Here is a 22,470-nt window from a genome sequence, read left to right on the forward strand (position 1 = left end):
ACTAAATAAAACAAAATAAACAGTACGAAAGAAGAATAACTGTCCAGTTTCAGAAATTGTGAACAGTTACAAATGTTCTCATTATGAATCTGAATGTCCCCAGAATAGGATAACCTGTTACTTTTAATTGGTTCTGTTGATGCAAACATGATTAGTTTTTTTCTACATATAAATCAATTTTAGAGACTTTGTTTCTTCTGAGCTGTAACTATAGTTGCAGTATAGTGCAGTAAGTAGTTATAAAGCGCTGAAAGCTAGGGAGAAGTTTGCAGTGTATAAATGGCATGTGCACCATTCAGAAGGATGTCACTTCAGTGTACTGTGCTGCTGAACATCACAGGCCTAGAGAGAGACTTCACTTCAGGTCTCTTTCCTGTCGTTAGCTGTATAACATTGTGAAAATGACTCTCTCAGTGTCCTCCTCTACAAGACTGTCATACTAGCAGTTTGCACCCAGTGTGATTAAGAGGATCAAATGGGTTAAATAAGTAAATCACTTTGAATAATGCCAGATACATGTTAAATTTTCAATTGTTTAATAATTATCTGTTGTTTTATATTGTATCTGAACATTATCAGTAATCAGTAATTAGGAACTACTGAGTTAAATTCTGCTACTTGTAATCAGATCCACCTGATTTTAAAAGCAGCTTAACATTCTAGAGCAGTGGGTTTTGACTTTTCTCATACTGCAACCCTTTAATACAGTCCCTCATGTTGTGGTGACTCCCAGCCATAAAATTATTTTGTTGGTACTTCATAACTACAATTTTACTACTGTTATGAATTTTAATGTAAATATCTGATATGCAGGGTATCTGATATGTGATTCCCTAAAGGGATTGCAACCCCAGGTTGAGAACCACTGCTATATAGCATCTAACCTTCTCTTTCTGTAGTTCATCTGTCATGAAGTAACTTAGAGAATTTAAGATTCCCTTAGGAAAAGGATTTACATCCATCATCCCTGTGTCTCCCTACAGTATCATCTGCTGTGTCGTCACTTACTAGACACTTTCAGAAGGAAATGCATTTAAATAAGTCTACCACATTCTGTAAGATAACTGCTGGTTTGTATTTACACACCTTATATCATTGTCTGTGTAGGAGAGGTTTCAGTTTCCGACCCAAGTGACTGACGTGTCAGAAAACGCTAAAGATCTTATTCGAAGACTCATTTGTAGCAGAGAGCATCGACTTGGCCAGAATGGAATAGAAGACTTTAAGAAACATCCGTTTTTCAGTGGAATTGATTGGGATAATATTCGAAACTGTGAAGCACCTTACATTCCAGAAGTTAGTAGCCCAACAGATACATCAAATTTTGATGTGGATGACGACTGTTTAAAAAATTCTGTGAGTATGACATTATGAAGATAGCCTGTTCTGTTGGTTCTTTTAAGTATGGTTATAAAGTAACATTTTTATTTATTAGTCCAATGCCAGGATTATTTTTCTTTTATCAGTCACATGGTATTTATGACTTCCAGTGCTTTATTCTGTCATGTATCAAAAAATTAAGACTTAAGTGAATTCAACATAGTCACCCATGACCAAAAGCTAAATTCAAGATCTGTTCCTTAGATAAATGTAGGTTTTCTAAGAAGACAAGATTGGATGCTTTAAAAAGTATATTCCATGATTTCAAAGTGAAGATGACAAACCTTTCCCTAAAACCAGCCTTAAAATTGAAAACAAATAAGCAAAAACATTTTAGAGCTTGATATAACCAAAAGGAAGTAAAGAAGCATTTATTCATGAAAAACTACTGAGCTATTTTGAAACCATGCACACCTCACCCGCTACCTCTCTATATCACATGACATAGAGCAAAAAACCCGACACCTTGCTGCTAGATGGGGCAAACTTGATGGGAAAGCTCTAACCCATCACCCACACTGTTGCCACTAAAATATCAACTTGGTAGGAATGAGTGTGGAAGGTCAGTTCATAGCCTTCCTTACCTGAGGTTATGTCTCTGCCTCAGGCAAATGGCAGAGCAAGTAGCTTGAGTCAAACAGTCACTTGCCTTTAGCTTGTGGACTGTATCAGGGCCAGTGTATTGTATCAATTCTGCTCTCAATCACTGGGTTACATAGATTAAAATTTAAGTGTATAAAGCTAAAATTTTGGATTTTTTCTAGTTTTATTTTTAGCTGTTATTTAGTAATTTATATCTTGGTTTTAGTTCAATACTTAACTTTATATTAATTTTATATTACCTTTTACTGTTAAGTACTATGTTCAAGATTAATAGGAAGCTGTTAAACTATTTAAGCATCACAAGAAATAATTAGATGGGGCTTCCTCACCATTGTTTAAAATCTTAGTCACTTTTGACAGAAATTCTGAGTCATTCCAAGTTAAGTGAACATACAGTTGATTTTAATTATTCACAGTAGTTATATTTTATAAAGTTATGGTGAACACCAAGTTAGTTGACATTGACCACTGCTGTGTGGAAATACAAGGTTACTGAATTTGAAGGGGTGTGTGGCGGGGTATATGGGAGGGATTGGAGGGAGCAAAGAAAAGGAAAGGGAGAAATGTAATTATAATCTCAGGACTTGAAACAGAAAGTTAGCTTCTGGTTACATTCTCAACAACTGAATATAAAATCTTTTTATATGTACTTCTATTTACAGACACTTTATATAATAATATATACCTATGTGACCTGGCCTGCGGGTCAGTCAATGGGGTCTGTAAGGAAGAGTGGGGATGGAGGGGCAAGAGACATGAAGAATGGAGACAAGACAGGGTGTCTGATCAAGTCTTGTTTATTGAAAGGCATTATGGGTATATAAGCACAAGCAGGGGAGTGCAGCTGGAGACACTTAACCATGAGTGCCTTGCAGCTTGGGGCACTAAGCAGCAAGTCCAGGATATGTCTGAGAAAAACAAGATGGTATCAGAGTGTGCTCAGCTGTTACGGGCTGCTTGCAAAAATACCATGCTAGAAAACCAAAAGGGTGGAAAGTATCAACTTGTAAATAAGATGGCTGCAAAGATGATAGCCGCTTTCTGCTAGGAGTTGGCGCCTAATACCTATAATTCCTTAACATTAAACTCATGACTATACGAGCGTTATAGCAACTCCTAAACAGAGTCTATCTAACACGTGTTTTCTCTGTAAAGGCACATGATTACCTTTTACTGTGCACCATTGGGAGGCAGCCAGTGGTTTCACACACCTGTAATACTATCCCTTGGAAGTATGATGGGAAAGGATCATGAATTCATGGCTAGCTTGGGCTACATACAGCAGGATTCTGTCTTGGAATTTAAAAAAAAAAAAAAAAAAAAAAAAAAGCAGTTATCATGCAGCACTTCTGGGAGCTATTTTATACAGAGATACTATCATAAAAGTGTTTTTATGCCAAGGGTATTTGCTTTCAGTGTGAGAGAAGAGGAGCACCCTGTTTTAAGTCTCAGCCCGAGGAGCAAAGGACGTGCTCATCCTCTCTTCTCTACACACATCTTCAGGGACCACTGAAGGTCTACAAAACCAATTTTCCAAATAAATTTAGCTTTTAAACTGTGTGCGCTGAAACATGCGTCTAATTTCAGCACTGGAGAGGCTGACATAGGAAGATCTGGGCTACATAGTGAGGCCGTGTCTCTCAAAAAAAAAAAGTTAGACAAATTTTCAGATATAAGATACACAAATAATGTCTATAATTTCATTCTTAATTGGGCTTTAGCTCACATTGTTTATTCGAGGCTTGTAGCGGCAGTGTTCACAGTCCGCATTTTGTACCCTTGTACGTGTTTACCAGACCCATCCCCATTGACAGTTAAAGTTAACAGGGTCATAACAATAGATTGCTTACTAGATTGGTATTCTTCTTATTTTCTCCTAGGAAACAATGCCTCCACCAACACACACTGCATTTTCTGGCCATCATCTGCCATTTGTTGGTTTTACATATACTAGTAGCTGGTAAGTTTCAAAAGTCAATCTAAATTGGGTTATTTATTTAAAAGTAAATTGAAGCTTGGAAATAGTATATGTGGTTGTAGTTCCGTCAGCGCTGAATTTGAATATGAAAAATCAGTGATAAACCTATTTTGGTATTATCAATAGAACAAACTACTTAAGAACCAACTGTCTGGAGGGAAAAGACAAGGACATACGGTTCAAAAGTTGAATCTGTTAGGAATAGGGCGAGAGCCAGACCAAGGCACATAAAGAATCTTCTCTTCTGTCACGTACTGTTGTTCACATCACTCTCTGCATTTCACTGTTTCTGTCCTCTGGTTCTCCCTTCCTAGTCACATAAGAATCACAACAATCACTTCCTGTGTGCCATGTCAGTCTCTCAGCTGCTGGATTTTCCTTGTTGAGTGAATATTCTTTTTAAAAATCTAAGCAGTTCAAAGTGCTGGAACAAACAGATGGTTCTTAACAACCAGGCTAACTTTAAGTTGAGTGAGATTCAGAGGTTTAAATACCATCTACCATAGGACATATATACAGAATCACCCTGGTTTGTTCTGCCCTGTATATACCAAAGTAACCACTTCACACTTCATTCTTACCTTGCAACCTGTGGTCACCCTCATCCTCAGCTGATGGTTTTGCTTCTTCATCCTTGAAGATTGGCACCAGCTGTACACAAAGCTGCACGTCCCTGCCACTATTTTCCGTCTTTTCTCCATGCCCTTCCAGTGGCCCTCCCAGCTGTTTGCCACATTGCATTTACACAGGCCTCCACTAAGGCTTGTGTCTTGGGATGCTCAGGCTTTTGTTCCTTCAGTGCTCTTCATCCTACATTACCTTGACTATTGTACAAGCACAACTGTTTTAATTACTCGTCTAAATTTCTATCTTCTCCCTCTTAGGACTTTTCTCTTTTCCCTGTTTCACATTTTCTCTTTAGAAGCTAATGCTTTCTAATGTGTGAATATTTTATGTACTTTTATTTCTGTCCCTGATGCTAAAATTTAAACTATTGGCAAGAATTTTATCTATTTATTAATTTTAAAAATTTAAATACAATTACATCATTATGCTCTGCCCTCCTCTCCCCTCTCCTTCCCTTTTTTCCAATCCTTCTCATGTCCACTTCCCCCACTCCCCCTCAAATTAATGACCTCTTTTTTCTTGATTATTACTGTTTTACACACACAAACGCACACACACACACACACACACACAACACACACACACACCCACAACACACACACACACACACCCCTTTCTGAGTTTATTCACTGTTGCTTGTGTGCATGTGGTTCAAGCTGACTACCTGGTATTAGATCAACAATTAGGCAGCTCATCTCTCAGAAGGACTAGTTAGTTCTCTGTCTCTCAGCCATTATTAGTTGTTTATAGTACTTTGTCTAGAGGTGACTCACTGATGGATGTCCATCATCTGAACTATCTTTATTATGCAGTCAGGAAAGCAACTCATCTTAAAGTTTTGAATTTCAAATTCTATTAATGGACACATACTGATGGTTTTGACTACTGTTTCAGTAAACTTGTCAGATTGTTTTAAACTAGTAAACTTCATTTTATAATTTATGGAGTTTTAGAGAGATAATTTGGTGATATAAGTTTTTATTTAATAATACTTCTACAAATAACTTATGGTAATTTGCAGAAAAAGTTTATATTCATTCTGTGGGATTCTAGATGTTTTACTATAGATATTCACATCTATCTCTTGTATAAAGAAGTTTACAATTCTCAAACTTTATTGCAATACGAACCTACATTTTTTTTTTCACTCAGTGTTCTTTCGGATCGGAGCTGTTTAAGAGTCACAGCAGGTCCCACCTCACTGGATCTTGATGTTAATGTCCAGAGGACTCTAGATAATAATTTAGCAACTGAAGCTTATGAAAGAAGAATTAAACGGCTGGAACAGGAAAAGCTTGAACTTACTAGAAAACTTCAAGGTAAATATTTTAATGTTTTCTTTGTTAGAATTGAACTTACAGCATTCTGGGCTGCATTACAAAGAGTTTCATTTCAGAATGGATCTTCTTATAAATGGTAAAACGTAAAGTTGTAGAAATATATGCAGAACAGAGTATAATGCCATTTATGTAAAAATCACACAGTGGTAAACACAGTGATGTGATTTCTATATGTATGGATATGTTCATGCAAATGTATGGAATGGAATACCTCTAAGGACAGGAGAATGGAACTGTCAGGGGCAAAATGGGCCCCTCTCAACCTGACATAACACTTCAGTGATTTTTGAACTTTCCCTAGTCTACTCAGTTTCATAGGACCCCTTAGTCAACACCGGACTGTTCTTACCTGATCCTTTCTCACTCTGATCAGTGGTATTTCTCTGGCTTTCTCCATCTCTGCTTTCCTTCTGAGTCATTAGCTGTCTCTGTGTAAGGATGACTTTGTATGTCCCTTTCTTGTGTGTGTATTGTGTTTCTCATTTAGAGTGTCCGTTGGTCTCTGTGTCTATATGGGGAGTTTGCTCTGCCTCTGTTTTCTCTTCCTTTATTGGTCATGTTCTCCTGCTTTCCAAATGCCTTTGTTACTTTTACTATATGGCCAATATGAGTGAAAATAAGAGACAGTTGAGTTAATATTATTTTTGTTCCAGAAAATGTTTTTCTATTCTTTATCCAATCATCAATTGAGCCTGAACAAGGCTGGATTGCAATTTTTATTAGTCAGTCTACCTTTAATGTCAGAAGAGAAGGGAGGACTAGGAAAGCCTGGTAGAGTCTATTTCTCTTTTACTTGTAACTATGGGAGACTAGTTCAGTTCTTCTGTTGTAGTAAATATTTTAAAAATTGCCACCGGTCAAGCCGACTATCTAAGCTGCGGGGTCTCTGCCTAGCTCAGCTGCCATGTTGTGTGGCCAGAAAGCACATGCATGCTGCAGCTAGAAATGACCAGCCAGAAACACCAGCCCTGCCACCCATGAGACACCAGTGTGGGAGATGGCTCTGCCAATCTTCCATGCTGTCTCTGCAAGATATACCAACTACCTTTGACTGCTACAGACAAGTGAACATCAGCCTCCATGTCCCCCTCTCTCATTCTCCATCTCCCCTTAGCTCCTCCTCTTCCTTCTCCTCCTCCTCCCTTACCCCTCCTCTTCTTCTCCTTACTCCTCCCTCCTTAGCTCCTCCTACATATCACCTGTCCTGTTAAAAATTAAAAAAAAACTTTCTCTCAAAATACAATTAGAGCATAACTATACCAATTTGTATCAGTAAAGTACAAGATAGAACTAATATCCAGTCTATCATTTTGTTGACTAAACAGAACCTCTGTCATCTCTCTTAACTAAAAGACTTAGTTCTGAACCTGGCTTTTTTCTTGGCTTTAGAATGAATGTCAGCTGAAAACCATCCACTCAAATCTTTTCTCTCAAAGTAAATAGCCAGGATTGGCTATGAGACTATATAAGTCTTCAACCCCATCAGAAATCCAGAATGACTGAATTAACTGAAATTATGGGAAGCACAAAGCATAGCTTCTAAAACTTAGCCAATTTATAGAGACCGCTGAAAACCTGGACAGTCCCTATACTTCAAAATGTTGGAGCATCTGATCTTCAGCCTTCTGGCCCAAGATCATATGACAGACCTAGTGATGCAGAATTATTAAGGGCTGATTACTCTGTCTTGGCAGACATAATCAATCGACTATTCTGCAAGTGTGTCCTTTTCTGGACAGTAATTTATCTGTAGATGAAAAGAGGCAATTTTTGCCTAGTGGCTGTCTCACCACAACTAGAGTAACTCCAAAGATGCTCAATTTCTTCTTAGAATCCAAGACAGGAAGCTGTCAGGAACAGACAAGTCTCTAATCAAAATGAACATTAATACAGAAATGTTTGTAACATCAATTCTGTGGATTTCTGACATTTTGAAAACTATCTATATAAGGCATTCTGGACTGTTGTCTGTTAACTCCTCTCAGTTATTTCTAAATAAAATATAGAAAACACCCTAACAATAAACTCAGAGCCATTCACTTGCTATAGGCCCTTAACTCACAGGCTAACCATCTCAAATCAGTTAAAAAGGTTAAAGAAGGACTGGTTCTAAGCCTTATATTCCTAAATGTGTTATATAGGCACAGTGCCTATGAGAGTAGCAATATTAATCTCACTTTTATATCAATAAGAAACTCATACCAATGAAAACCTTAAATTTGAAATCAAAGTAAATTTTGTACCATTTAAGAAATTATAACTTCAGCTTAATAACAGTTATACAAATTTCTATGAAATAGGTTATGGCTAAGTAATCAATTCTAACTATTATGCCGTGTTCCAATAAAACCACTACTTTTGCCTAGAAAGACAGCCTAATATTAACCACCTCAGTCCCCAAGCCCAGGGAATAGGGGCGCCGACTCTTCATTAACTTCTTCAAGCTGAATTTTGGGCATTGACATATTAGAAGAAGGGTAGGGGGATGGTAAATTAATAAGTCTCTGATGTCTGTGTCTTCACTGTATCCAGCTAGAATTCCAGGACATCAGAGGTTTGAGCAGGTCTGCTCAGCTTGCTTGACGAGTAGATATACCAAGGCTATGTATTCTGCAATATACAATTCTCAACGATAGCTTGATAGTTGGCTTGACAGGTGGCGTTTTTAAATATTTACTACAAAAAAGTGGCTCACCAACTTCAGGCACGAATTCACTAGAAATTTAAGTCTATTTACCTGAGAGTAAAAATTGTATTTTTTTTTTTAAAGAAAGTGAGCGAGTGAATGGTGCTGGTAGGAGTCACATGACTCCAGCACGGGAACTGTGAATAAAGAGACTGCTGGCAGGCAGGTCCTCTGCTGAGAGAAATTGTAGGCTGCTCTGAGCCAAGAGAGCCAAATAAGCCTCCATTGAGGAGCAGTTACTGATTTAAGTATAAAGTTAAAATATAGGGATTATTTGTTTTTAGGAAAGATTTATAAACAGATTTGTCTGAATCATGTGAGGATTATCACCTGCAGTTTGGAACTTAGATAGGAAAAATTGTCACTGGCTCTAGAGTAGAGAGTACAGTGTATAAGTGAAACCTGCTCTGAAGTACAGAGCCAAACAGATAGATGGTACAAATAAAAAACTGTTCTAGGCAGAGGGCCGAACAGAAAGATAGTGTAAATCAGGTGTGTTTAAATGATATAAATTTATATTGCCTCACAGGAAACTTGGGTTCTGCCTAATGTGGGCCCCACGGGAATTCTGGGTTCATTTCCTACTTGGCAAAATAGGGAAGGAAGATGGGTGTGATTTTCAGTTTTGTGGTTATATTTTTCCTTCGGGAAAGAGGTCAAGATAAACCTTTGTTAAAGTAAATATTTTAAAAGCGGTTGCTGGTAAAGCTGACTAAGCTGCAGTGGCTCTGCCTAGCTCAGCTGCCATGTTCAGTGGCCAGAGGCCACGTGCGCACTGCAGCTAGAAACGGCCAGCCAGAAACACCAGCCCTGCCACCCACAAGAAGCCAGAATGGAAGGTGGCTCTGCCAATCTTCCACGCTGTCTCTGAAAGGCTGGGTATTGCCCAGACCATCTCACCATCCATGTGGGCCCAGTAAGAAAATGAGACTCTAACGCCTAAATATTAATCAAAGGCTTTATATGTTTGGTAATGCACAATAACAATATGCCCATACAACAAAAGTTGTTTCCCAATTAGCTAACCTGAATAAAAGGATACCCGAGACTGCTCTCCATACATGTGTGGTTCTCCATTGCTCCTACATCTCTGCTCTCCCTAGCTCCTCCTCTTCCCTTTCTTCTTCCTCTCCTTACTCCTCCCACCTTAGCTCCTCCTACATTCTTCAGCCTCTTTCTCTTATTCCTTCAACTCACGTAAGTATCTTGCTGAGGAGACTATTCTTAATTTGATGCAATTACAACAGATTTATTAGTAGAATAAGAGTGTATTCTCTGAATAGTACTAATCCCTACCTCACATTGTCTAGAAGCTTTGGATTCTGGTTTTGTTTTTTGTCTTTTTTCAGCCTAGTACTCAATTTTAGGGGCTAGAAAGATGGGCTAGTGGGAAATGACACCTGTTGCCTGGTCTGAGGACTCAAGTGTCATCATTGGAATTCATATGGAAGAAATAGAGAACTGACTGTTGCAGACTGTCCTCTGTCCTCTACATGAGTGCATGGCATGTGCACCCACACGTATAACACCCACACATTCTCTACATGAGTGCATGGCATGTGCACCCACACGTATAACACCCACACATTCTCTACATGAGTGCATGACATGTGCACCCACACATATAACATCCACACATTCTCTACATGAGTATCATGGCATGTGCACCCACATGTATAACACCCTTACATTCTCTACATGAGTGCATGACATGTGCACCCACATGTATAACACCCAAACATCCTCTACATGAGTGTCATGCCATGTGCACCCACATGTATAACACCCCCAAAGAAACAAACAAATGTTAAAAATATTCCTCAATTTAGGTCAAGCTTCAACTTGGGCAAAGTTCTAGGTTAGACCACTAAGACAGCCTTTCATCTCACAATGACTCTGTTGTTCATTTTACTTGGTCTTTGCTTTCACTGTATCATAATGGTTGTACTAACAAGATTCTTTAAGGTCTTAGTTTTATATTTCAAAAATATTTAGTATATTTTTATTTTTACAAAAGGATCAATAGCCATTCTTGTTCCATTTTATTACAAATGAAAACTTTGGGGACACAATGGAGGCAGTGATAAGAGGAAAGTTTGTAGCACCAAGTGCCTCCATAAAGAAATTAGAGTTCATATACCAGCAATTTAAAAGCATAACTGAAAGCTCTAAAGGGAAAAGAAGAAGAAAATTCACCCAAGAGGATTAGACAGCAGGAAATAATCAAAATTAGGGCTGAAATCAGTCAATTAGAAACAAAGAAAACAACACAAAGAATCAACAGAACCAAAAGCTAGTTCTTTGAGGAAATCCACAAGATAGACAAACCCTTAGCCAAATTAACTAAAAGACAGAGACAGTATCCAAATAAACAAAATCAGAAATAAAAAGGGAGACATAATAACAATGAGGAAATTCAAAGAATCAAAAGCCAGTACTCCACAAAATTGGAAAATCTAAACAAAATGGATAATTTTTTTTTAGACAGATACCACTTACTAAAGTTAAATCAAGTCTCTGATTTTCATTCTTTAATTCTTGTTTTATTTTCAGAGTCAACACAGACTGTTCAGGCTCTACAGTATTCAACTGTTGATGGTCCACTAACAGCAAACAAAGATTTAGAAATTAAAAGTCTGAAAGAAGAGATTGAAAAACTAAGGAAACAAGTAGCAGGTAACTTTCTGCGGTTCATCATTAATTTAGTAGATTTTCAAATGGTTGTATTCATGCACTACTGTCTAATGAGTGTTGTTGATGTTGCAGGTTATGAGTTATATGACACTGAGAAATGGCAAATAAAAATTAGTTCTAGTTTCATAGTTTGACCTAGGAGATAAATATGTAAGTCACTGTTGTCTTACAGAAGAAGGGGCTTTGGTGAAAGCAGACGAAGGCGATACATAGAGAATACACAGAAGGCACACCCACCTAGAGAGAACAGACATGACTAACAGACTTATTTTTGTGATAGGATTTGCCTGGAAAATTGTGTGTATGAGTGGGAGGTAGATGGGTTTAAACAAGAGAATGGCTTCAGACAAGAGAATATATACAGACAAGTATCACATCATGAAGTGAGGACTATAAATTTTTCTTTCAGTACTGATTTTGCCATGCCCTGCAGAATTTCAGTATGTTGTATTTTCATTTTTGCTCAAATATTTTATATTTTTTTACTTTGACTTTGAGTTGAGAAGTGCTTTTTGAGTGTTTACAGAATTAACTTCTATATTTCTCTAATCAATTTTGTAATACCCCCTTATGATTTTTGTTCTATTAGAATTGATGTTGTTTTATGCCTAAGATACAGTTGTTTTAAGCTATGTTCCCTGGGCACTTGTGATGAATGTGTATTCCTGCTATTATTCTAAATTATTTGCTTTGTAAATATTGATTAGATCCTATTGGTGGAGAATGTTTTTGAGGTTTTTCTATAGTCTTGTTGGTTTTCTGTCTGTTTATGTTACTTATAGTTGAGACAGGCATGATTTCCCACCTGTTGAGCAGGCTTTATGTCTAACCAGACAGCCATTGGCTGCTGCCAAGATTTGAGTGACACCATTCCACCCTTAGAGATGTCTTGCGTGCTTGGTCATTATTGTGTTTATAGGCCCACAGATATTTCGTCATTGCCAGATGGAATAGAAGTCAATTTCTAATTTGTTCTTACACTCTGGGAATCTCTTTATCCTTTCTAGTTTCTAATGTGTTGTTGTCATTTGTCCGTTTGTTTTTTAAAATACTACCTTTGTCTTTAATGATGCTTTGGCTTCTCATTATAGCCTCAGGTTAAAAATTCAGATTCAGCCCCCATAGTTGACAGGGGTCAGCATGGACTGCAGAGCTCTGCCTGTCAATGCCTCTTGAGTGCTGGGATTAAACATGTGCACTGTCATGTCATGTGGGTTTTTGTGATGCTTAAGTCAAATATAATAGTTTTCTAAGAATATTTTTTTCTGTTGTTAGTGATACAGGATTTTGGAGAATCACAGGCCCTTTCCTGGCCCACTTAACATGATACAAAGACCTAAGATATCAGACACTTAGGGCCATCAAAGACCAACTTTGAGTAGTGGCTCCAAAGTTTGTCGTTTCACACCAATGGAGCTTAAAAGGTGATTATGTCCTTCTTGGGCACAGACAGTGTGGAGACCATCTAAAGTAAGCATTATCCAGAAAAGCGAGAAAGTGGAGTTGAGAAAAGTATCTAAGGATAGAAAAAGTGGTTGAATTTCCTTTGTTCAGGGTTTTTTATAGGGCAGTGGCAAAAACTGGACAGAGACTGATGTGATTTCTTTTGGGATTGGTTAATTGCCTGGAACCATCAAAGGTTAAACCAATAGAAGGCCCGCTTGCTCTGTTCATGTCTTCCCTGAACCAACCAGGGAGATGATCATGTTCTGTTGCTGCCTGCCCCAACACAGGATTAGCTGAAGCCTGCCTCTATCCATCTCTTATTCTGGCTTAGTTATAAACATTGACTCAGTGCTAGCTGTTAAGTTATAGGCCACCATTACTACCTTTGGACCTTGCAGGTGTCTTGCTAACTGTTCATTATATTAAGCTTTCTTTGTTAGAGCCACTAAAAAGTAGCTAGAATGTTCTTGGTTAGCTTTTTATCTATGGAATGGATAGTCTGGGGTCTTAGAGTTTTACTGCTGTGAACAGACACTATGACTGAGGCAAGTCTTATAAATGACAACATTTAATTGGGGCTTGCTTACAAGTTCAGAGGTTCAGTCCATTCTGAAGGTTGCTAGTGGAAGACAGACTTCCAGGCAGCTAGTGTGAGGGTAGCGTGTGAAGCCCACGCCCACAGCGACACACATACTCCAACAAAGCCATACTTCCTAATAGGGCCAAGCATATACAAACCATCACAGGTCTCTTTCCTGAAATAGGCCAAACACTTTCTTTCTAGTCTATTATAAGTTGTGTTAGATACAATGTATTAAAAGCAAGAATATACAATAACAAATGGTGTCTTGCATGTTTTTCTCAAAGGAAAAAGGTCTTCTGGAGACTAGGTAGCTGTCCTGCCATCATTGGCCTTGCTTCTTCAAGCCTGTATGTCTTTTATCAGGTCTACTTGGCTATCTCATACCAAGCTGAACATCTTCTAACAAATTTTCCTTAGTGCTCCAGACTCTTGTGTTTTTTAACGTTATTCTTCTTTTTAAATCCAGCTTCTGTTCTCACTGAAACATTTGAAAGTAGCCTTCCATTTTGTCTGCAGGCCCTTTTCGCGGATGCTGCCTAAGAGTGCTGTCTTCTCCTCCCTCGCTAATAGGGTACCAAACAGCCCTTTCTTGGTCCTTTGTCTAGAAAGACCATGATTTGGGGTGAGGGCTGTGCTTCCTTATACTTGTTGGCTTCTCTGGGTTGCCATCTTCTTAGGCCCAATTCTGGGATACATGAAAAGAAAGCCTGGGAGCTCACTGTCTTTATTGCTCAGGTCCTAGTGCACCAGCTTGTCTCACCACATCCCACTGCCTGCTGGCTTGCTTATTCATCGACCATGTACTTGTTTTTAAATAGAAGGTCTAGGATTTTTATTTGTTCTTGGTGGGGAATATATCAATTAACTTTCTTCAAAAACAGAAGTCAGCAGAGTCAGCTTTTTAAAGACAGGGTGCTATTCATGGAATGGCGGCAGTATCTTCAGGGGATTCTTCTTGTCTTCAGGATACAGTAAGAATTTCTCAATGCTGTTTGAAAGTCCTTCTTTGCTATGCATGTGTTTGTCTCTTCAGCTTCATTTCTCATAACTCCTCCCTTGTTATGTCGATCCTACCCATATCAAATGATCCTTAGATCCCATCAGTGCCTATCCTTCATCCACTTCCATTTCACTTCTCTGCTTTCACTTCTCTTCCTGTCCGCCATCTTTGGGTCTTCTGTCTTTCTGTCTGCGTATAGTTGTTCATTTGCTTGAAACGTATTTTGTAACCCCCTACTCATCCATAATGTTTCATTACTAAAATGTTAGTGGCTGACATTGTCTTTCCTCACCTCAACATAAGAGCACAAGCTCTTTGAAAACAAGAGCTTTAAATGCATTTATGTTTTTCATTTTGTTTACTAGTATGTTCCAAGTACCTATAGGATTATACTTGGCTCATTAAAAACCCAAACCAGTTTTTGTTGATGAATTAATGAAACATTACTTCTTCAAAACCCATTTCCTAAGATTTCTGTCTTTATTGTGTTGGTACAGGCAAGCCTAACAAACCCCCATTCTCTATGTAGTGTGAGAGGATCACTCTATCTTGGGATATTTGTTACTGCCAGCTCTTGCTGGGTTCCTTCATGTGCTTTTCTCCCACTGCCTTCATAAAGTTAACGCTTGTCAGACTACTCTTGACTTGAATTTTAAAAACCATTTCCCAGTGGTGGAGTGAAATTAGTAAAATGAGTAAAAACACTGTTCAGAGAAAGGGTTAGTCCTCTTGCTTTGGAAGTGTTCTTACTTTGCAGTTTGTTATGTTGGATATATGGTACTCACTGCCTCACTTCCGTACTCATTCCATTTATCCAATGCCTGTCTGTCTATCCATCTGTCTGTCCCTCCCCCTTCCTCCTTCCCTTCTTTCTTTCTCCCTCCCTCCTTACATTTTCCTCTTTCCTTCCCTCCCCCTTCTTCTCTCCTTTCTTCCCTCTCTGCCTCCCTCTCTCTCCCTCTCTTCTTTCTTCTCTCCCTCTCCTTTGTCCCTCCCTCCTCTCTCCTTTGCTTCTTCCCTCCCTCTCTCCTTCTTTTCTCTCTCCTCTATCCCTCCTTCTCTCTCCCCCTTCCTCTCTTCTTTTGTTCTTTTTTTAAAGTATGGTAAAAATACATCTATTAAAATTTATCATTTGAACAGTGTTTAGTGTATTGTCCCATCCTGTACAACTGTCATCACTGTCTCTTTACATCATCTCAAAACAGAACAAGGATGAAACAATAACTCCTTTTCTGCTGCTTCAAGCCTCTGCCTTCTGCTTCCATATCCTGACATTTCCAGAAGCTTCATACTGTAGAAGTGCACAGTCTTCAGTGTTCTGTGTTTGGCTTCTTTAACTTAGTGCAATGTTCTCAAGGGTCATCCATGTTGTAGAGTATGTTAAAAATTGCTTCTTTCTAAAATCTTAGTACTGTTTCATTATATTCATATAACAGATTTTGCTTTTGCCTTCATCTGTCATTGGACATGTGGTTTGCTGTTACCCTTTGGCTATGAGTAATAATGCAGTTATGAATACAAACATACAGCTTCTGGGTTAGGTTCTTGTTTTGATTTGTTCTTGGATTTGTAGTGAATTTCTGTATCATATATTATTTAATTTTTTTCAAAATAATCTCTATACCATTTCCTATATCAGCTATATGGTTGTTTATTTCCATTGTTAACATGAATGTATTTTTACATTTTTAAAATAAATTCAGTTTATTGTATTTAACTCACAAATAAAACAACACAACTAGTTTAAGGAAGTCACTGGAGCAGTCCCAATTTCTGTCTCCTCAGTCACTTGTTTGCAGGTAGAACAGCCATTTCACTTAGGGATGTACTTTTCCTCCATCAGTTACATTTCTGTGCACTCTCCACCACACAAGAAAGGTAAATATGACAAGGTAGATATCCTTTATTCAGAGTTATTCAGAGTTACGTTATTTATTCAGACATACATAAATTATTTGCTGGATCTTAGGAGCTATATTGGGACCTGGAGGCATGGTGGTAGAATTGAAAATGAAGCCATACCCCACCCCACCCCCATTCACTGTTAGATTCAAGGTACTTGGCATCCTTCTTCTACATCAGAGCCAGAGGTAATGTGCAAGCCCTCACTCTGGAGCTCCCCAGACTCTGCTAGTGCTCCTTAGATGCTTCTTGAATAAGGTCTGTGCATACAAGACACCTACCAATGACTGACTGACTTCATACTACTTCCCTATAACAGTATCTTCTAATTTCTAGAAAAATTACCATGGATTTTGTTAATATCTGCTCTTTTTACTACATTCTGAATTCTTAGAAGACTGAACCAACACTTGTTTTCCTACTGTATTTCTAGAGTCTATATCAGATATACAAATAGTATATATCTATATATACACACATGTATATATATATATACATATATATATACTGTATACATTTATATGTCTATATAGATAAATAATAAATATGTATTTGCTGTGTGTCTACAGGTTAAAAAATAAAAATTTATACCCCCTTTGATACTTTTGTATGAAATATAAAGGGTGTTTTGTTTTTTAAGTGAAATTTTATTACGAATAATATACTTTTTAAACTCCTGGTATTGAGCATCCAAACCCTGTATAGTGTCTCCATGTTTACTAACCTAGGGCCAGCCCTGGTGACTGCTCAGTTAATGTACCAACAGTGATGAAGAAAATCATCTGTGCTGGTAAATGCTATTGTGGAACCTGGAGTGAGGAAAAAAATTACTGGATGTGGGTTGCCATTTCCAAAACATCTTGATTATCATGGTGACCCTCTAATAGAATTTATATGTTCTTCTCAAATACTGTATCTTAATTATCTGTTTCCTCATAGAATAAAGAGTTTTATATCTGTGTTTTGATAAGATATTGAAAATATTAAAAGACTTTACTGATTTAGATGTGAATTCTGTATTAAAATGTATTATGGCAAGGTTTTTCCTGACCAATTAATTTAAATATTAGTACAGCAGGAGGCCTGCCATTGGACAGGGAAAAGGGAGGCGGAGCTAAGAGGGACAGAGGAGACAAGGAGAGGAGAAGAAAGCAAGATGGAGACGAACTGGATGATTCAGATTCATTGTGACTTTAAATAGCCATGGGTAGATATCATATAGGGCTAGAATAATTGGGGTAACTTGTCTAATCTAGGTGGGCAGCTTGTACCATCATCAATTGGCACTGAATTTATTGTGTGGGCATCTTGTGTGTTGAGAATTTTTTGATATGTAGATCTGGCTGATTAATTATAAGCTTCTAGAGTTTTGATTTTACCAGGTTACTGGGAATTGTGATAGCTAACTGCAAGGTGGGCAGTCATTGCATGGGGCTGGCGTGGCAATGACCCACCAAGGGAACTTGGCAAGTAGGGTGGAAATGTCTCCCAAGCTCCAGGCCAGAGAGTCTACTGAGATGAGAACACCATGCTGGAGCCATGTGGCCCGCTTGTGCCCAGAGCTTGGGGACTTGCCATTCTTTTAATATTTCCTGCAACAATGTATCAGTTCTTTTAAAGTGCAATTAAATTACATATGTAGAGATGGGTCAAATAAGCAGGCAAAAAAAGGCTTTTTACAATATTAGATAAAGAAAAAACCATTCCAATGACATCTCTCCAGAATCAGAAAATTTTTACCTTACTTATAAATAAATGTTAGTATTTGTGGGGTTGGTAGATACACTTCCAGTGAAGCACTGGACTCCCCAAATACTTTATTTCTTCTGACTTTAAATGTTTAGCATGTTGTTAGCATTTCACAATAGCATACTTAAAGAGACCTTCTCCAAAAGGAGTATGATGACAGGTATCTCCTATGAAAACCCAATAGCCTGAATTACTGGCATCTTAGAGTAGACTAGTGGTTCTAAACCTGTGGGTTGTGACCCTTTTAGGGGGCATCTTAGTTAGAGTTTCATTGTTATGAAGAGAAATCATGAGCATGGCAGCTTTTATAAAGGACAGTATTTAACTGGGGCTGGCTTACAGGTTCAGAGGTTCAGAGCATTATCATCATGGTGAAAAGCATGGCAGTGTCTAGGCAGACATGGTGCAGGAGGGTCTGAGAATTCTACCTCTTGTTCCAACAGCAGCTAGGAGCAGACTGGCTCTCATGTGGTTATGAAGAGAGTCTCATTATCCATCCCAACAGTGGCATGCCTACTCCAACAATGCCACACCTCCTGATAGTACCATTCCCTGAGTCAAATGTATTCAAAAACCACCACATTCCACTCCCTAGCCCCCATAGGCTTGTTCAAACACGTGAGTCTGTGGGGGCCATACCTAGCCATAGCATAATAAAAAATACATTTAGTCCAACTTCCAACGTCCCCATAGTTTATAGCAGTCACAATAGTGTTAAAAGTTCAAAGGTCAAAGTCTTTTCTAAGATTCATCCAATCACTTAACTGTAATCCCCAAAGCAAGACAGGAAACCAACTGATCAAACTTCTGACTCTGCATCTCCATGTCTGATGTCCAATTCCTTTCAACATTGATGACTGCAACAAACTTACTTCTCTTGGGCTGGTTCCACTCTTAGCAGCTTTGCTCAGCAGGTATCCCATGGTTCTGCATCTCTTACATTTTGGGGTCTCCAAGTCAACTTCAACTTCCCAGCTTCTTGTTCTAATATCTGGGATCCACACATGATCTTTTCGGTTCCTCTAACTGGCTGGCATCACCTCTGCTCTGCCCTCTGTAGCACTCTGACTCTGGTTGACTCCACTCCATTGCTGCTGCTGTTCTTGGTGGTCATCCAATGGTAATGGCATCTCGAATATCCTGGGGTCTTCTGGTGCAACTAGGCTTCACCAATAGCCTCTCATAGGCTACCTTTACGATGCCAAACCTCAGCTCCTTTGCATGACCCCTTTAGTCCTGGGCTGTCAGCTGCAACTGAGGCTGCACCTTCACCAAAGGCCTTCCATGACCTCTCACAGTGCCAAGCCTCAGCTGCTCTCTATGACCCCTTCATGTCTTCAAAACCATTATCACCTGGGCGATTTTTACACATTACCAAGTCCAGCTGCAGCACAAGATATATCCTTGTCTATCTCTGGGAAACAGCTTCTTTGTGCTCTCAGAAAACACTTCCCAGAAGATTTCACCTCAGTGATGCTGGTCTCTTCTTAATCACCACTAATTTCTTAGCTCCACCTAACCAGCATCAGTTGTCCCAGTAGTCCCTTCTATTCTTGACTCCAAAGCCAGAGCCACATGGCCAAAGCTGCAGAATTCTGCTCCTTGCTGGGGCTGGAACATGGCCCCCATTATTCTGTTGCTAGCTTTCTGTTTTCCAACTTCCTCACTGTCTAAACTTGACAGTCCTAGAACTTGCTCTGTAGATTGACTTTGAACTCAGAGATATGCATTGCTCTGTCTCATGAATACTGGGATGAAAGGTGTCTGCCAAGCCTGGACTTAAGCTTTTCTTCACCTAGAATTTGTTCTGTCCCAGGCTGTCCTTGAACTCAGAGATCTGCTTGAATTTAATCTCCTGTGATTAAAGGTGTGTGTCACCCACCATGCCTGGGCCTAAGTTTAGCTGGGTAGAATCTTGCCCCATACTCCCTTAATCTTTTTTTCTCCTTGAACATAACATTCAGCTCAGTTTTGCTTCCTGATGTCCCTTTATTACTTGAACCATACATTTTGTATTTTTTCTTTCTTAGCTTGCTCCTTTTAATTAAAATGCCCTTCATAAGAGTGAACTTTAATAGCCAAACAACAAAATTTATCAGACTGTTTTGAGACTTCCTTTGTCAAAGCAATTGCTTTGATAATCTAACCTAAATCTCTTTACCTTAGCCTCAGGTGAACTCTTTGAACACTGGCAAAAGGCCACCATCTTCTTCACCAAAATATCACAAAAACAGTCTGTAGACCACATACTAACATTTTTCTCTATTATAACCTCTGGGGTCAGCAGGCCTACACAGTTCAAATCACCCTCAGCACCACCATCTTCCATATTCCTACGAGGTTGGCCCATTAAGCCCACTTAAAGCATTCCATGGCTTTCCAAATCCAAAGTCCCCAGATCCACATTCTTCCAAACAAAAGCATGGTCAGGCCTATCACAGCAGTACCCCAGTCCCTGGTACCAACTTATGTTTAGTTAGGGTTTCATTGCTGTGAAGAGACACCATGACCAAAGCAACTCTTACAAAGGACATTTAATTGGTGCTTGCTTACACGTTTAGTGGTTCAGTCCATTATCATTATGGCAGGAAGCATGGCAGTGTCTAGGCAGGTATGATGCTGAAGGAGCTAAGAGCTCTACTACTGTTTCGGAAGACAGCTAAGAGATGACTGGCTTTCATGTGGTTAGGAGGATGGTCTCATTGCTCACCCCAACAGTAACACACTTCCTCCAACAAGGCCACACCTACTCCAACAAGGCCAGACCTCCTAATAGTGCCATTCTCTGGGCCAAGCAGGTTTAAACCACCACAGGGCATGAGATGACCCTTTCACAGGGCTCACCTAACACCATCAGAAAACACAGATGCGTACATTACAGTAGCAAAATTACAGTTATGAAGTAACAACAAAAATAATTTTATGGTTGGGGTCACCATAACATGAGGCTCTCATAAGGGTCACAGCATTAGGAAGATGAGAACCACTGCTCTAAGAAGTTATATTTAGTTTTTTTATGTGTGAATATAAGTATTCATTTCTTTTCAGTTATTACCTAGGAGTGAGATTATTAGGCAATATGCTGTGTATCCAATTTCAAGTGTGATTACTCTAATCAACATGAGGATAATTGATACCTTTCGCTTTTATGAGAAAGGTTAACCATTATTATCTCAGGCTTCTGAATTCTGCACCACCACACCTGGCTTGATAATTGATAACCTAATAATATTGGGTCTAGCCATCCATGAACATGGCATAATTTTTTACTTATTTAGATCATTTACTTTTTTCATATATGCACACATTTTTCTTTCTTTCACACATTTCTCATTATCCATTTATTTTATCAATCATGGTTTGTCTTGTAGTTGTGTATCAGTAACTTTCTCAGTACATAAAGTAAATTTTTATTATGTATTTGAACATGACTTCTTTTCCCTTTGTTGAATTCTGCACTTTGGAGAGACCAATCCTCTTTGTATTGAATATTCTTGTCCTCTTCAGAGCTTTTTGCGGTGTTCGTAATGTTTATCGGTCTCCTTTAGCTGTTTTATGCCCCTCTACAACAGAGGAGCACTCTTAGGTATGAACACTTGTTTTAATGCAATAGTGATGCTTTGTTCCCTAAACTGTTACATTAGTTCTGTAGTCTCCATTCCATTTTATTCTTTAAAACAACATTTATAGATACTTGTTTTTAACTCCAAGTACTTACAGAGAATTTCATTGCTTTAGTTTTTTTACATCTTTGCCTTAGGTTGGGTTTTTGATGTGTGTCAGGGTGATGAGTGTATATGTGTATTTATGTTTGTATTTTATGCAGAGTATCAGGCAGGACTGAAACTTACCATGTCGCCCAGACTCAATTCGAACTAAAGCTCCTCCTGCCTCAGATTCCCAGCTGCAGGGATCACAGCTACATACCATGCCTAGCCTTGGCTGGTTCTTTATCTGTTTAGTGTTCTTCCCTTACCCTACCCCTAAGTCTAGTCATACAGTTTCCCATCGTCTTTATCTTGTGAGTTACTAGCTCTGCTTAGACCATCCATCCACCAGCTGTACCAACGTCTGGTCCCTTCTTTCCCTCCGCATCTGGAACCCAGGTTTACCCCTCACTTAGCCGTAGTTTAAGAACTGAGAGTCTCCATTTATACATAAAAATTTCTATCTCAGGAAAGTTTAATGCATTTTAAGTTTTAAATTACTCTCTTACTACAATTAATGATTAATGTATTTTCTTTTCAGTGTCTCTCCAACTTAAACTATAATTTAATAATTGGGATTATTTATTTGGTCAGCAGTTAGGTAGTTGTGTGGGACAGGTTTGGTGAGGCGAAGGCCTTAGTGCAGTGGTTTTTAACCTATGGGTCACAAGTCCTTTGGCAAACCCCTATTTCTAAAAGTATTCATTTTATGATTCATAACAGTAGCCAAATTATAGTCATGAAGTAGAAACAAAAATAACTTTATGGTTGTAGT

General features: G+C 38.6%; 1 protein-coding gene across 20 annotated transcripts in view; it reads left to right on the plus strand.

Annotated features, from left to right (window-relative positions):
• Window positions 1-22,470, plus strand: part of Cdc42bpa (CDC42 binding protein kinase alpha) — a 217,834-nt gene that overhangs the window by 107,336 nt on the left and 88,028 nt on the right. For all 20 annotated transcript variants that reach the window (XM_076914596.1, XM_076914601.1, XM_076914598.1 and 17 more), the window contains 4 exons: window positions 1,108-1,356; window positions 3,864-3,943; window positions 5,741-5,907; window positions 11,168-11,290. In XM_076914596.1, coding sequence (XP_076770711.1) covers window positions 1,108-1,356; window positions 3,864-3,943; window positions 5,741-5,907; window positions 11,168-11,290 — 619 coding nt within the window. The remainder of the gene's footprint in view (window positions 1-1,107; window positions 1,357-3,863; window positions 3,944-5,740; window positions 5,908-11,167; window positions 11,291-22,470) is intronic.

The sequence above is a fragment of the Arvicanthis niloticus genome, chromosome 16 (genome assembly GCF_011762505.2).
Source record: "Arvicanthis niloticus isolate mArvNil1 chromosome 16, mArvNil1.pat.X, whole genome shotgun sequence".
In the NCBI taxonomy this organism is placed as follows: domain Eukaryota; kingdom Metazoa; phylum Chordata; class Mammalia; order Rodentia; family Muridae; genus Arvicanthis; species Arvicanthis niloticus.